Genomic DNA, 16,960 nt, shown 5'->3' with positions numbered 1-16,960 from the left:
CTCTCATCCTTCTTAGCCATGCTCGAAATGGAGGATGTTTTGAGAGTTCCTCGCTAAAATGAAGGATGTGTCCTGGAAAAGGAGGACATGTCTGCACTCTCTCAGCCTCAGAAGAAGGCAAGGGCAAATCCCCTCTGAAGAAACCTGCCCAGAAAGCCCCATGATAGGTTTGGCCTTAGGGTTGCCATATGTCAGAAATGATTTGAAGGCACAAAACAACAAACAACAATCAATATATAATCAGTATATATAATTATTCCTATATAATCTCTCTCTCTCTCACTCACTATATATATATATATATATATATATATATAAAAAAAGCAGGAATGCTTTTAGGTGCGTATGTTGGACTATGGCTCTGGAGAAGGGCCAGGGTTCAAATCTCGTCTCAGCCATGCAAACCCACTTGGATTGACTTTTGACAAGAAGTCACACTCTCTCAGCCTCAGAGAGAGTGAGTGTGGCAAAATCATCTCTCTGAAGAAACTTTGCCAAGAAGATTCCTTGATAGGTTTGCCATAGGGTCTCCATTGGAGGCACACAACAACAACAGCAACAACAACAACCACACTAGGCAAGAAGTCACACTCTCTCAGCCTCAGGGGTACTCAGGGAAAACCTGAGGGGGGGGGGAAACACCAAAATAAAACCATACTAGGGTTTAGGGTTATAATAAGTGGAGACATAACAACAACAAGAACGAGTATGGGTTTATGTTTATTGTGGTGTGGAGGCTTTTGGTGTGTGTTTGTTATTCGCTTTCCAACGGTCGCTGCGCCTTTAAACCCCTGCCGCCTTGGCCGGGAGACCCCGCGCCTCCGCGGAGGAGGAGGAGGAGGAGGAGGAGGAGGCGAAAACAAAATGGCGCCTTGACAGAGGAGCCAAAGGGAGAGACACAGAGAGAGAGGAAGGAAGGACGCGGAGACACAGCGCCGCCGACGCTCCGCCTCGCCCGCCTCAGGAGAGGCCTCTCCGGCTGCTTTGAGGCCCCGGGCCCCGAGGAGGCGACGAGGGAGGCCCAAGTGAGCCTCCGGAGGAGGAGGAAGGAGGAGAACATGGCGGCGGAGAAGGGGAAGAAGGAGGCAGCCGAGCCGGGCTGGGAGCGCTGCTGAGCGGCAGAGGCAGAAATATAGGCCGCGGCTTTTGCGGCCTAGGAGCCTCAGGGGAAGAAGGGGCCCCGAGGCACAATAGGAAGGGCCGAGGCCCCTCTGTTTCCCCCTCTCCCTCCATTAGGACCCTTCAGTATTTCCCTCCTTCTTCCCCAGGAAGAGCCCCCTCTTTGGGCTCCTTCCCTCCTGCCTCCCCTGGCCCTCCTCTGCTTTATTCCCTCTTTACTAACGCTCACTTTACCCTTGATTGCTTTACCACGCTTTGTTTCTTATCCCCCTGTTCTCTTACCCCGGATTAACCTTTAACCCTGGGTCACTTTTTGACCCCTGATCGGTTTACCCTCAATCACTTTTAGCCCCCAATTATATCCCAGATTACTTTTTACCCCCAATCGCTTTATAACCCAGATCACTTTTACCCCTGATCACTTTGCCCTCAATTACTTCATACCCTGATTACTTTTTACACCAGATCACTTTATGCTCAATTACTTTATACCCCAGATCACTTTTTGCCCTTGATTGCTTAACCCTCAATCATTTTATAACCCAGATCGCTTTTACCCTTGACCACTTTACCCTCAATTACTTGATACCCCAAACTACTTTGACCTCAGTTACCTATACCCTAGATCACTTTTTACCCCTGATCAGTTCACCCTCAATTGCTTTTTTTACCCCTGGTCATACCCCATATTACTTTTTTTACCCCAATCTTTTTCCCAATCGCTTTACCTGAGACCACTGTTTATCCCAACCGCTTTACTCTCAATTACTTTATACCCTCAATTGCTTTTTACCCTGATCGCTTTATATCCCAGATTATTTCTTTTTCCCTGATCACTTTACCCAGGATCCCTTTATTATCCTTGGTTACTTTACCCTCTCATTCGTGTCCATCTCCCCCTTTAGCAAATATTCTGCCCTCCCCCTTGATTTTGCAAAACAGCCCCCTCCCCATTTAATGTGGGACCCTCTCTAGCTGCTGCCCTTTGCACTTTCTTTCTTTCTTTCTTTCTTTCTCTCTCTTTACTCCCATTCTTTCCAGCCTCTTGTTGTGGTTCTTCTTCCTTCCTCTCAAACCCTAGTATCGGTGCTTCCTCTTCTCTTCCCCTTTCTGCTGTTTTTTGTTTTTGCTTCACTGAAAGAAAAAGAAAAACCCAAAATTTCTGAGCTCCTGGAGGAGATAAGAGCTGCATTTTGTGTTGTCCCCCTTTTTGGGGATGATGGGGCTTCTTCTTCCTTAGCAGTGTCACTAAAGAAACTGCTTCAGGTATTATTCTGTGGGACGCTTCCTCACTTCCCTGCTCTCCTTTATTGAGGGGGGCAAAGCCCCCCCCCTCCGCCTACTACTATTAGTATTACTACCACCACCATCATCACCACCACACTTCAGTTGACTTACACACACAGGCCTTGGTGGTGTGGCAAGAGGCAGCAGGATGACTGATACCCGGAGGAGGGTGAAGGTGTATACGCTGAACGAAGACAGACAGTGGGATGATCGGGGCACCGGACACGTGTCCTCTGGCTATGTGGAAAGGCTGAAGGGCATGTCCCTGCTAGTCAGGGCAGAGAGCGATGGTAAGTATGTTGGGAGGTGCGTGTGGGAAAGGTAATTGACCCTGCTTGCACAGTGGGGTACATGGGGTGATGGGCTACGTTGGACACATTTGCCTGATGAAGGAGACATTGGAGCTTCAAATATGTACGCTTGTCCCTCCATATTTGCTAGGGTTAGGGGCATAAGACCCCTGGGAATATGGAAAGACAACAAATAACATAAACCAGCATGTTTTTATCTGAGAGGACACCTCTCTAGGAATCTCTAGGTCCTCCAGCGCAACTCTGGCCAACGTCCAACAGACCCTGACCATAGAACTGCACTGGAGGAGCTACAAATGCTTAGTGGAGTGTTCTCTCTAGGAATCTCTAGGTCTTTCAGTGCAACTTTTAGTTAAAATTGACCACAGAGTTGCGCTGGAGGACCTAGATATTCCTGGAGAGAACATATTAATCAAATCCATGAATAATCAAAGCCGCAAATGTGGAGGGATGAGTGTATAATGTGCATTTTGGTTGTTCCAATAAAGGTATCGCTGTTATGTGGATTTGGATGTTACTTTGCCATGAAGCCCACCTTAGGCAAGTCACACTCTCTCGGCCTCAGGGGAAGCCAATGCCACACTCTGAACAAATCTGGCCAAGAAACCTCCATGATAAGTTCATGGCTTTTGGGTCTCCATGGCCCAAAACACACTGCAGGAATAATCCAGTTTGAGGCCACTTTAACTGCCCTGGGAATTGTAGTTTATTCTGGCATGATGCCTTCTGACAGAAGGCTAAATGTCTCAAAACTACAGTTCCCAGAATTCCCTAGCACTGAGCCAAGGCATTTAAAGCGGTCTCAAACTGGATTCTTTCTGCAGGGTGTTTGCGACCCATAAGTCAGAAACGACTTGAAGTTACACAACACACATGCATATAAGTTCCATGATCAGTCAGGAATATGAAAACAAGGATTATTCTGAATAATAAGACAGAAGAGTCTGGCCATGTGCTGATGTTATGTAACATTTGTATCAATACTACACTGTAACTTCTGTCCATGTAACTTAGTCCATAGATGGTCTGTTTTCACCACAGTCCAGTAGAGAGCTAGGCTAGAAAGGATATAGCATTGTTTGCTTATTTTTAAATTTCCCAGATAGTTAGATGCCTTACTTTAAAGTTTATTCTGCAGCATTTGGGATGGGATATTAAAATTACACTTATAACTTTTCTGTGTTCTATTAGTAGTTCCTGTTATTTCTCAGGATCATTCTTTTGCCTTTGACCAAATGGCAACATGTTGTTATGATGTTTTCTCCTTCCTATTCCCACTGTTGCTACCCCCTTCTAAAAATAAATAGAAATGAATGTTAGCGGTCTAGAAAACAAAAGGGCAAACAGCAAGTCAATTGAGTTGATTCTGTATCTACTCACTTGAAAGTAAGTCTTACAGGATTCAGTGATACTTGCTTCTAAATGCATACATAACATTTCAGTCTTGAGCCCAGATTATAAACATTTGCTTCGAATTAAACCTTTTTTATGCAGTTATGCAAATATAGACACGTATTGTCAATATTATGATGGTGTTTAAGGACAATCCGAATTGTATTATACAGTGCGCCCGCGCCATATGCGGGTGCGCCATACGCGGCCTTGAGCATACGCGCTCAAGCTGCGGGGCGTGCGCAGGGCGGAAGGGGCGGCGCGTCCCATTCAATTGAATGGGTGCGCACGCCCGTTGTGCCCCGTGCGCTCCCGCACCGCCACGCACGAGCCCCATTGTTTCCAATGGGGCTCAAGCATAGGCGGAATTCGCCTTACGCGGCGGGATCCGGAACAGATCCCCCGCATAAGGCAAGGACGGACTGTACAGGAAAGTGGTAAGCACACTTTATACATAATTAGCCTTTGCTCCTAATATCTGCTTCTTCATGGACAAAGTTTGGTGTATCACACAGTGATAGACTCTTCAAATAGTTCCTGAAGGAGGCTGACCTTCAGTAAATAAATACACATTTTCTAGGAAGTACTTTACCGTATATATTCGACTATAAGTCGACCTCATGTATAAGTCAAGGGCAATTTTGGGGCCAAAATTATATATTTTGAAATGACCCATGGATAAGTTGGGAGTAAAACTTAGGGGCATGCAACAAAGGATCCAAATAATGAAGCAAAGGAATATAATGCCAAAGAACTTACAAAAGTCTGGTAGGCATATTGTTTGGGCTTACCCTAAAGGCTAGAATCGCTAGATGGTTGAGAGAATAGAGAGGGCTCAGTGCTTCCATGACACCAGGGGATGGTTTCCTTTTTAAATAAGTGTTAAAGTACAGTATTTACATTGACCCATGGATAAGTCAACCCAGGTTTTGGGGGTCAATTTTTTGACCAAAATTTCTAGACTTATACATGAGTATATACAGTATATTTTGTAGCCTTTCTGACACTTCCAAATCCATAGAAGTTTATCCTTACTGTTCAGGCTATTATGTCTGATAGTTAGCAGTAGTGTCAAGGAACAAATTGTTGATTCTCTTTTAGGTATGTCAAGGTGTAGGCTCAGTATGTTGATGCTCTTCAGGGCAGGAGATGGACTGATTTTGGGGGCAAGGATGCTTTCATGTGAAGGAACTCATTCTTCCTTGCTCACTGCAGAGTGGATATATGGCCCTCTCAGCTTTCCTGACCAGGGCTGCTAGAAATTTCAGTCAAATATTTGGAGAACTGTGTGATTCCTTCTCCTGCAGTAGATAATGTAAACAAAACAAAAAAATCCAGCTGTTTAACCCAGAGAAAGAAATGGCCTATTTATGTGAGCAGTTCAGTTCTTGGGTGAAAAGCAGAACTATCTCATTCTGCCAGAAGCAGGAATAGATGGTTGGGCTGAATGATAAAACTGGTATCAAGCAAAAGCATATCTTTCTATTGCTTTTCTTTGTTCTGTCCTTTTATAATTATTTATAGTGCAATCTTACACATATCTCCTTAGAAAGAATTTCTGCTGAATTCAGTGGAGCTTGTTCCCAGATACGTGGGTATAGGATCCCCCCGCAAAGATTGTTGCCAATACTTCCGCAATCTCATACTTTTAAGTTTACTTTCACAGATTACCTATGGAGTGTTTCTGATTGCAGAAAGTGGTATATTTCTAGGCTACTTCAGGAACAATTTGGTTCACTGTTTTTGCATTAAATGGAAATAATGGCACCTCTAATCTAAATCTGTTTTTATCTGTGGTGAAAATCTTTCCACATCCTTAAATCAATTTCAGTGAACCTCCTTTATCTTTGTGTACTAAGGCAACAGCTATAACTAAACACACTGTCTCTGTGAATACTGTTAATTATTTAACCTGCTAACTTAATGACATTTTCTGTATTAACTCCACTTGTGATAGTTGAGGTTTGTTGAACAGATTACTTTGAAAAGTTCTAAATTTACCTGTTCATTTATTCGGTGACTTCAACCTTCTCTATACGTCTGAATGCCTCATTATTATTACAGAATGTAAATCTTTTTTAAAAAATCCCCTCCAACTTGTCTGTGGAATTGGCTTGACCTAATCATCTCTTTTTGCTAGTTGCTCAGGTCTCTCTTTTCCTTGTTAGATGAAAGCAATATATGTAGCACCAGTCTGAAAAACAGATTTGAGCCACATAAGCATATTGCCTTTGTCTAACAAGGAAAAGTTAGCCCAAAAGTTTCCCAGCAGATAACGGATCATTAATTTAATAGACACAAATCCTCTTCACATATCCTTCCTACCCTGAAGCCTTGCCATTCAACAGTAGACCAACATATATTAACATGTAAATCACTTCCTCTCAACCAAGGGTCACACATATATATACTCCACTCATTTCCATGCCAGCATTCTCTGAAGATGCCAGCCACAGATGCTGGCGAAATGTCAGGAATAAACTCTTCCAGAACATGGCCACATATAGCCTGAAAAACTCACAAAAAACTAATTTCTGAATTGTTCTTTAAATGCTTAATCTTAATATTATGGTTGTGTCTATAGCTATTTTTTTGTATAATGTACATAAATTATCATTTTTTATTTCTGGTGAGAAAATACAAACACTTTTCTTCTTTTCAGGTTCTCTTCTTCTGGAGTCTAAAATCAATCCAAATACTGCATACCAGAAGCAACAGGTAAAAGTCTAGTCAACCATGTTTTCACTATAACATCATAGTTTCATCATCATAGAATCATAGAGTTGGAAGAGACCACAAGGGACATCCAGTCCAACCTCCTGCCATGCAGGAACTCACAATCAAAGCTCCCCCAACAGATGGCCATCCAGCCTCTGTTTAAAACCCTCCAAAGGAGGAGACTCCACCACACTGAGGGAGTGTGTTTCACTGTCGCACAGCTCTTAATATATATTCATGTATGTAAGATTTTCATGGAAAATAGAAGACATCTGGTCTTGGCAGGCCTGAAAATTTCAAGGTGCATTCTGGCTGATGCTACTTGGGTGGTTGCAGTCTGGGTTGTGAATTGCTACTATTACCCAGGAAATATTTTCTCTTTATGCTTCACTAGTAACCCAGTAACAATAACATGGGGATTGTTCGCATGGGTAACCTAATCTAACTGTTACCATAGAAGTTTTTGATTTATGAAGTTTTAAAGCTGAAGCTCAGTCATCTGTACACTAGCCTGGTGAACTAGATATATTGCATTGTAAATAGTAACAGTGACATTTTAACAATATTCTCAAGAAACTCGTCCAGTCAAGTTTATAAGTAGATTCCATTAAGTTTCATTCTCATGGTCGAAGATGTTATTGGAATGGGGGTGAGGCATGATTTTCAGCCATTCCCCCATTCCCTCAATCACACACTGTCCCCCTCGCCTTTCTCCTGAAGTTGGAGACTATAGTTTCTTGTCACAAGGACAAAATGTCTGGTCTTTGTCTTCTGTGCTTTCCTTTACCTTTTATTCTTTATGTCAAAGTACATTTTCAAGGAGCCATTGTGGTGTAGTGATCTGAGTGTTGGTCTAAGACTTAAGGAGACCTGGGTTCAAATCCTCACTTCGCCTTGGAAGCCCACTGGGAGACCTTGGGCACATCACGCACTCTCAGCCTTGGACGAAGGCAATGGCAAACCCACACTATACAAATCTTGTCAGAATACCCCATGATAGTAGACTCACATAGGTTGGAAATTATTTTTAAGACATAACATCAACCATTTCAAGAACTTTTAATTTCCCTTTCATACCCATCTTTCGGGAGCTCCAGGCAATTCTAACATTTGGAATATTGCATGTGGTAGATGCACAAATATAAAGCCCTATAAAGATCTAGAAGCACAAGGTGGGTCTTTTGAAGAAAGACTGAAATAGGATGACAATAGGATGTTTGTTGATGTGCAAACATTAATAATAATAATAATAATAATAATAATAATAATTAATAATAATAATAATAATAATAGGATTTATTTATATGCTGCCCAATCACTGGGAATCCGGGCGGCTTACAACAGAGGGGATAATAGACAGTCCCCTGCCCTCAGGCTTATAATCTAAAAGACACAGCACAAAAGGAGAACGGAATGGTGGGGGGGAGGGGATCAGGTCCAGCATTCTTCTCTCCCTCTGAGGCCTGGACCAAGGCAGATGGACCGGAGGGAGGGCTCTTCTTCTTCAGGCTAGCCCTGATGGAGCTGGGCCAGCCTATTCTCTCTCTCATAGGCCAGAAGATGTCAGGGCGCTCTATCTTCAGGCTAGCCCTGATGGAGCTGGGCCAGCCTATTCACTCCCTCACAGGCCGAAAGATGACAGTTATGGAGGGAGGAATAGGAATAGGAAACAATACTTCATTTATGAAAATCTTGTCTGTTGTCAAAATGTATATGCAACAGATTCGTAACTATTTTACCTAAATAATGCATTATTTCATATGAAGCATATCGTAAAACAAAGTAATTCTATCAAATGCAAAAACTCAATACTTGTGATTTTTTAAAAAAAATAATTGGCTTTTTAAATATAGGAGTTGTAGTTCTGAGTCCTGTTAATTCCAGGTAGAGCATCCCATTGAATCAGTGGGGTTTGCTTGTGTGTAAACTCACCATTCAACAGTTGATTCAGTGGGTCTTTGCTAGGTGTGACCAGCAATATTCCAGCCGTAGTCTGGTCAATGGCATTTGTATACTTACACTAAAGGCGGTTGTTGTATGGATGTTGTAGCTGTGATGTTCATGCAAATAAACACTCAGTATAAGACTTCTTAGGTTATGCTGCTTTTGTTATGTCATAGGTAATAAACACTGCTTTTCCAGTCAGATAATTAATATTGAGAATGTATTCTAAAATGTTAAATATAGCTAAATTAAACTTGACTTTTAACCTTTCAAGGACACACTGATTGTGTGGTCTGAAGCAGAGAACTATGACCTGGCACTTAGCTTTCAAGAAAAAGCTGGATGTGATGAAATATGGGAAAAAATATGTCAGGTAAGTTTTTAATATATAAGCACAGTTCATGGTAGTTGCAATGTCAAATGGATATCTTCACTTCCCTCAAATTTCAAGGTATTTTTTGGTAGAAAATAATGTTTTATAGTGCATCTTGAGAATTTAAAGAAATTATAAAAATGTAATTATACCAACTAAACAGAACAACCTCTAAAGTGTATAGACAAATATTAATCCATTGTTTTACATCACTGGGCAGTAAGATAATTTGGAGTGATGAAGGGCATGGCAATATCATAATAGCAAAAATATACACCATTTTTGTGTTTTTCACTTCCTGCACCTATGAATTATAGGCTGTGTCTTAGCAAAATAGCTTAGCTCAGTTTGTAATGGGAAGCCTGATCAGTCCATAGACTGCTAGGCAGATGTCCATGATGAATCTTTTGCTGTTTAAAATATTTATGTATCACATTTTAGATGGGGTTGCAGAGTGGCTTACAAAAGTTAAAATACTGAGAGTTATAAAACATTAATACATACAGGTTATTTAACAGATGAAACCTCATTAATAAATGTGCTAGGTATATCATGTATATCTTCAGTACTTTGAATATAGAAAGATGTACTGCATGTACAGAAGTTTTCTTTTAATGACAGTGTTTTCTGTTCATAATGTTGATGGCTAAATCAGGTATTTGAGATCCAAAGGCTGGTTTTGAATGTTAGTTTAGGCAAAACATGTCTGAAGATAGCTGTGACACTTAACTGTTATACTATGTCTATTAATGAAATCCCCTGCTGATCATTTTTTCAGATTTTTCAATACTTGATTGTTTAAGAGAGAGGCTCGGTTTCTGGTCTTGCCTATTTTCCCTAATTGGTAAAACTGCTTTTTTGTTGTGATTTAAAATGAAAAATGATCTTAGATTATTTTCCCCTTTAATTGCTGAAAATCTATGTATAATGCTAGATATTTGACAGTTACACCTGAAGATGAACCTTTCAGTTTTTTCTCACTTAATAGGTCCAAGGAAAAGACCCTTCGGTGGACATTACTCAGGATCTGGTGGATGAATCTGAGGAGGAACGCTTTGATGATATGTCATCCCCAGGTCTGGAGTTGCCATCTTGTGAATTAAGTCGATTAGAAGAAATTGCAGAACTTGTGGCATCTTCATTACCTTCACCGTTGCGGCGTGAAAAACTTGCTTTAGCACTGGAAAATGAGGGCTATATTAAAAAGCTCTTAGAAATTTTTCATGTATGTGAGGATTTGGAGAACACTGAAGGACTGCACCATTTGTATGAAATTATTAAGGGAATCTTCCTTTTGAATAGAACTGCACTTTTTGAAGTCATGTTTTCAGAAGAATGTATAATGGATGTAATTGGATGCCTAGAATATGATCCATCTTTATCGCAGTCACGGAAACACAGGGAATTTCTGACAAAAACTGCAACATTTAAAGAGGTTATTCCAATATCTGACCCAGAGTTGAAACAAAAAATACACCAGACATATAGAGTACAGTATATTCAAGATATGGTTCTACCTACTCCTTCGGTATTTGAGGAAAACATGTTATCAACGCTTCATTCATTCATCTTTTTTAATAAAGTAGAAATAGTTGGTATGTTACAGGTAAGGTTTTTTTTTTTCTTCTTTGATGTGGAATGTTATACAGATTAAATGTTGTTTCTGGTTAAGCAGGCCTTGTTTTTAGCTTTACTGTTAAACATAATAGAACATTTCACAGACCTGGAAAGTGTAGAATTTGGGATGCTGACTCACAAATTACTGTCACTTCAAACAGAAGTTCTAAATATTTCTTATTTATCATAAGTGCTTCCATACTGTACATTTTTTACTTATGGCCTTCCTTTTACAGCAGCAATGGGAGCACTGCAGCTCAGAGGCCTGCCCTTTACCATATTGTCCTTTGCCAGAGAGCTGCACTGCTCTGTTGCAGCCACCATTTTGGGTGACCAGAAGTGAGATTCTGGTTGGTTTGGGGGTATTTTTTCTGTTTTAGGGTGCCCCTAAATCAATGTTATTTAGTTAAGTACTGCAAATTGAGTTGAGAGTTTTTACCTGAAAAGATTTGCTTTGGCTGAAAATTGGGTGTGTGTGCTGTGCGTTAATGAGGATCCCAAGGCAGCCTAGTTCAATGTCACTGTTACTATGATTCCATCCTGCCTCATTTCATTAAATTCCCATAATCCTAGCTTGTTTTAAATGACACAAGTCAAAGGGTTGTAGCTTTTTTGGATCCCTTTTAAGATGTACAAAGTATTCCCACAAAAGATATCTTCCAAACCTCAAGTTACTTCATTCATTTCCAGCATTGGTCTTGCTCCAAACATGAACGCTGTTATATGCATGCTATATTTTTTTCACATACCTTCCCATATTTTTGTCAAAGTAATTGTTCTGAATTGGGTCATGTCATTTTAATTCTGGGTATATGTCTTCTAAAAATCTGTTCTTGTCAGTTAATTAAACTATACCCTACTTTTCAAAACAGCATCAAAGCAGTAAATGGCTAAATTATATGGTTTACACCAGGGGTAGGCAACCTGCGGCCCGCGGGCCGGATGCGGCCCGGCGAGGCCTTGGGACCGCCCCCAGCCTGGTCCTGCCACCGATTGCCGCCGGGGACTTTGGCCTCTCGCGCTCAGGGGCAAGGGGGGGCAATTGTCTATAGACGCCTCAGAAACATGCATTTATATTAACATTTTTTAAAAAATCAGCAAATTTTTTTGCTTGTCCCCCACTTTTTTTAAAAAAAGTGTCCACCATTTGAAAATGTTGTCTTACATTTGTCCCGGTTTATTTATTTATTTAAATGTTTTTTAAAAATTATTTAATTATTTATTTTTTGGCTTCGGCCCCCCCAGTTGTCTGAGGGACAGCAACCCGGCCCCCAGCTCAAAACGGTTGCCTACCCCTGGTTTACACGATATGGTAAACATTTATGCAAAAAAAAATCTGAAAATTAACAATGAAAGTTGCAAACATTGTGAATGGGGCACAATTGCACTTTTTTTTTTTTTTTTTGCTAGATGCTGAGGACTGGAAAGTCCAGGGAGATTAAAAGATGCAGTTTTTGTTTTAGAGTGGTATAATTATCAATGACCTTTTAGCTTTTCTTAATAAAATATGTAGAAAGTATGGACATAAGGACAAGAATTCTTACTGTACCAAGAAAAATCAAACAGTGTGCTGATAATTATATTGTCGCTGCATTATGCTCAACAGAGCTTAAGACAGACAGTTTCTAATCTACATTTAGGCTGTTTTTTAAAGGTTTGTGGCTTGGCAAAAAGCAATATGATGTGGGGAAAGGATATCATGGATGGGGGCTAGATATTAGACAAAAAGTAGAATTTTAATTCATGAATTATTCAAGGCTTTCAATAGTCTTGCGTGTTTCCCAAACTCTGTAACCACACAACATATGAAATTGTTTCCTTTTGTTTTGAAAGCTGAGATTTATATAATTTTCCAACAACTTTTTGTCAAGTACCATGCAAAATTCTCTGTATGATCAGTCACCCCTTGACATACAGTTAGAGAAGGTCATTGTGAAACTTGGTGTGGAAAATTGGGAATATATCACCTGGCAAATACTCCCTGTTCAGTCATGGTTTTAGCATTGCTTAAACTATAGTTTAATATTGCCATGACATTGTAGATCAGCAATGCCCAAAATTTGGTCGTTCATACGTTTTGGACTGCAGCTCCCAGAATTCCTGACTGTTGCTCAAGCTGGCTGGGGCTTCTGGGAGCTGAAGTTCAAAATATCTGGAGGACCAAAGTTTGAGAACCACTGTTCTAGCTGACCTGATCCTGTACAGTTTCTGATACTGTGAAAGTACTGAACAAAGCAATGAAACATACAATGCTTTTCTTTATCTAGTGTGATTCTGTAAGTACTTGCTTGGAAACATCTGTTTAAGCATATTTCCAAGAAAAGATTTCCTTTAATTCAAATATGTTTTATGGACACAACCCATTTGTCACCCACCCTCTTGTATTCTCAGAGGAGGTTATGCTGAAGTATTTGTGCTCACTGGTCCATAATATAGTGACAGCCTAACACAGAGGTGGGGAATTTGGCAGCTCTTCTGTGTTGTTGGTCTGCAAGTTCCAGCAGCTCTAGCCAGCATACCCAGTGGTGATGAAAGTTGGCAGTTACATCTGGAGGGCACCCATGCTCTAATAGACACAGTTCCTACCAGCCCTCTTATATTGACCAGGTAGGGGGAAGGGGCTAGGGAGAAGGAATGAGTCAGAATGGCACTCTTTCTCCTCCATATTTGCTATGATATACTGTTTCAGTGGATTTCTAGCTCCTGTCTGCCAGCTCAAAAAGGAATAAAAGATTGTAAGGGAATGTTATGACACTTCCCTGATTGCAGTTTCCATGGCCTAGTATGCAGGGATGCAGCTGGTATGGGAAGGTGGTAGTAAAGGACACATTTTATGTAGGTAGGCCTTGGGAGCAGGTGCCAGTAGATACAGCTAGCTATTTTACACTGAGAGATTTTTATATCCTATCCTATAAATGTAATTTGTAGTGAAGAAAAGAGGGAGAGTATTCAATATTGAGTATTTGAAGAACTAACAATACATGGTAGGTGTTGTTATGATATAGACAGCTGTCTTAAACTAGCTCCTAAATCTGCCTTAGAAGTCCTATTGCCATTGTTTGACTCGATAGCAAGTAAAAATAATAATTTTAATTCCTTGGTAACCTTAGGGAGGATGTTTGACCCACAAATGCTCTGGACTTCGGGCTAGGGTACATTTGAAAAACTGGCTTTGCTAAATCCCTCCTTGGTAGTAGACAGTGTCCTTGCTTTCCATAAAAGAATTAGTAGTGTGACCCTTCCTAAAGAAGCAAACATTAGACTGTCACAATGTGAAGGCTAATATCCAGTACATTATGTTTCTCACCATTTATGGGTGTTGTTTAGGGAAGGACAGGCCTGTTACAGACTGCCAAAATAAAGCTGCTTCAGGTCTCTTTGGAGGTATGCTATTTAAATGATGCATGGGTCCTAAGAGTCCGGAGGTCGCGCCAAAGCCACACTCCATTCCTAAGAATTGGAGTGCAGCTTTGGTGCAGCGTCTGGATTCTTAGGATGCATGCATCATTTAAACAGCATACCTCCAAAGAGACCCGAAGCAGCTTTATTTTGGCAGTCTGTAACAGGCCTCAGTGCTGTAAAAAGTGGCTTTTTAAGACTTGAAATAATTTTTATCTCAAATATTTCTACTATGTTTTGTGTCCAGTACTGTATTGTTTTAATGTTCTGACACTACTATCAAAGTAGCGTGGATGATTTGATATAATAAGGTGGATAGAAATATGGCATCTCGAGAAATGTGGACATTATAAGAGGAAACGGGGAATTTGAAGAAAAATGAATTATTCTCATTAAACCTGAGTTTTTTTTATTTGAAGAGAACAAACCATGTAATGTGTATTGCTTAGTTTTCCTACATAGAGGAAGCTACACATAAAGCTGCAGAGGAGGAGAAAAGGCATTTTCATTCATAAAAAATTGCTTCATTAAACAGTTGCTGCATTTTGTCTCTTGGTAAATACGGTCTTCATATAGACTTCCTTAAAGAACATTTTGTCAACGATTGTAACCTCACTACAAGGATGCTTCCCTGTCGTCGTAATCCTCTCCCCAAATTGTTTAATATGGGCATTCTTCCAGCACTAGACATCATACTCCATTTATACCACTGACTATTGCATATATACTTCTGTATCACAGGTTCAGGATTGGGCAACTAAAACATTCATTGACTGCCTAATTTGTGTTCTTGTGTGGAAAGAACAAGTGAATGTTTATGCTGTTCTTCAGATAGTATGCCCCACACTTTATATGGTAGAGTAAGTTAAACAGTGCTGCTGCCTTTTTCAGAAGTATCTGAAGCTGCCTCAATATATGTGTGTCAGGAAATTTAATTTTACTCCTTGGGTCTACTTTGTCTCTGTTCAAAGTTCAAATTCTAAAATTAGAATTGTGCTTAGGAACATTGAAAGTCAATGTATGTAACTCAAAATACATAGTTCCAATGTTACATCCATTATGTGAACACAAAGGTCAATTTCTCCTCTTTCTACATAGGTCTGTGGTTATCTGTATAGGCCATAAGATTTATTGCACAGCGTGACTGGTAGCAAAACTATTGTGTATGACAAGACATAATGAAACACATGAAACCATTTTTCCCTGTCTTTGACTTGATTTTAATTCAGTATAGATAGGCTTGAGCTCATACAGTGATGATTTGAAGAATCAGCTAGAGAAAATGTGGTTTTATATGAGAAACATCTGGAAAAGTTTAAAAACTTAAATTTCTGCTAAATTATGTGGGATTTTGGTTTTGGCCATTGACCAAGCAAATAGGTAAGTGCAATGCTGCTTAGTATGCCTGAGATCTGTGCCACCAAAGCTTGAGTTTATGTCTGAAAGTAAGAAAAGATATACTTCATATCTTTGTTAAATATAGTGCATGCCATTGTTGTTCATTTTTGTTTCTATAGGATTTTATAATTGCTGAATATGTAACTGATGTTTGTATGCTTGGAAAATATAATATATGCCTTACTTTAATTTTTATGATATTAACTTTTTCTATAGGAAGATGAAAAATTTTTGACAGACCTATTTGCACAACTTACAGATGAAGCTACGGATGAGGAGAAGAGGCAAGAATTGGTAAGGATATTTTAAAATGTGTTTAGAAAGCAGCTCTGAGATTCTGTACATTGATAATACAGTCTTATTTTTTGTATTTCAGGTAAACTTCCTTAAAGAGTTCTGTGCATTTTCTCAAACATTACAGCCTCAAAACAGAGATGCTTTTTTCAAAACATTATCTAATATGGGCATTCTTCCAGCACTAGAAGTCATCCTAGTAAGTTTCCCAAGTTTATAGTCTATAAGATTTTTTGTCTTTCTTTTCAGTTCTGTACAGCTCCACCATAGTTTGATATTTAGATATTTAAAACTCTTTATATATAATTTTGGAATAGTACTTTGGCTACAAAACATATGTGTGTGTTTTTTAATATTGATCCTTAGCATAGTCCAGGCAAGGAATGATAAGAGGATAGTGTCAAAACATGGCTGGATAGATGGACAAATAAATAAATAAATGGTGTTGAGGTAGGTGGGGAATTCAAATATTCAAAACGCCTTTTGGTTTCAAACAAAAAAGAAATGTTGTACTTCACTGAAGCTTCAAGATGAGCTAACAATAACATGTGTGCTTTAGATAAATGGCCCCCAAACTGTGTCCTTTAAGAGATTATGGACTTCATCTCCCAGAAGCCTCAGCCAATAGTCTGAGATTTTGGGAGCTGAAGTCCAAAATCCCTTAAAGAGCACAGTTTGGGACCACAGCTTTAAATTATGCTTTCCCACTGTAGTTACATTGTTGTTTTTTGTTTAACTGCAGGGTATGGATGACGCACAAGTGCGAAGTGCAGCTACTGATATATTCTCCTATTTGGTTGAATATAATCCATCTATGGTACGAGAATTTGTCATGCAAGAAGCTCAACAGAATGATGATGTAAGTAGGTGGCCCTTAATTTTTTTAAAAAAAGTAATACAATTTTTTTTGACAAAATTGTGTTCTTAATTAAAAGCTAAGAGACTTGCTTTCTTATACTATTAGGGGCTACCAGCTCTTTCCATAACCCATGATTTTATCTAGATCACCAGATGTAAAGGTACCAATGTATATACTCATGTATAAAATCTAGAAATTTAGTTTTAAAAAATGACCCAAAAAACCTTGGGTTGGTTTATCCACAGATCA

The 16,960-nt window shown here is 39.7% G+C and overlaps 1 protein-coding gene across 1 annotated transcript in view; it reads left to right on the top strand.

Annotated features, from left to right (window-relative positions):
- Window positions 1–853: 853 nt before the first annotated feature.
- Window positions 854–16,960, top strand: part of PPP4R3A (protein phosphatase 4 regulatory subunit 3A) — a 33,227-nt gene continuing 17,120 nt past the window's right edge. Inside the window, exons 1-7 of the mRNA XM_089522405.1 lie at window positions 854–2,696; window positions 6,772–6,827; window positions 9,046–9,144; window positions 10,133–10,750; window positions 15,775–15,852; window positions 15,935–16,051; window positions 16,595–16,711. Coding sequence (XP_089378531.1) covers window positions 2,555–2,696; window positions 6,772–6,827; window positions 9,046–9,144; window positions 10,133–10,750; window positions 15,775–15,852; window positions 15,935–16,051; window positions 16,595–16,711 — 1,227 coding nt within the window. The 5' untranslated portion in view covers window positions 854–2,554. The remainder of the gene's footprint in view (window positions 2,697–6,771; window positions 6,828–9,045; window positions 9,145–10,132; window positions 10,751–15,774; window positions 15,853–15,934; window positions 16,052–16,594; window positions 16,712–16,960) is intronic.

The sequence above is a fragment of the Sceloporus occidentalis genome, unplaced genomic scaffold (assembly GCF_023333645.1).
Source record: "Sceloporus occidentalis isolate IW3139 unplaced genomic scaffold, rSceOcc1.0.p SCAF_4, whole genome shotgun sequence".
Lineage (NCBI taxonomy): Eukaryota > Metazoa > Chordata > Lepidosauria > Squamata > Phrynosomatidae > Sceloporus > Sceloporus occidentalis.
The sequence above is the reverse complement of the archived record's forward strand: the minus strand, read 5'-3'. Positions and strand labels throughout refer to the sequence as shown.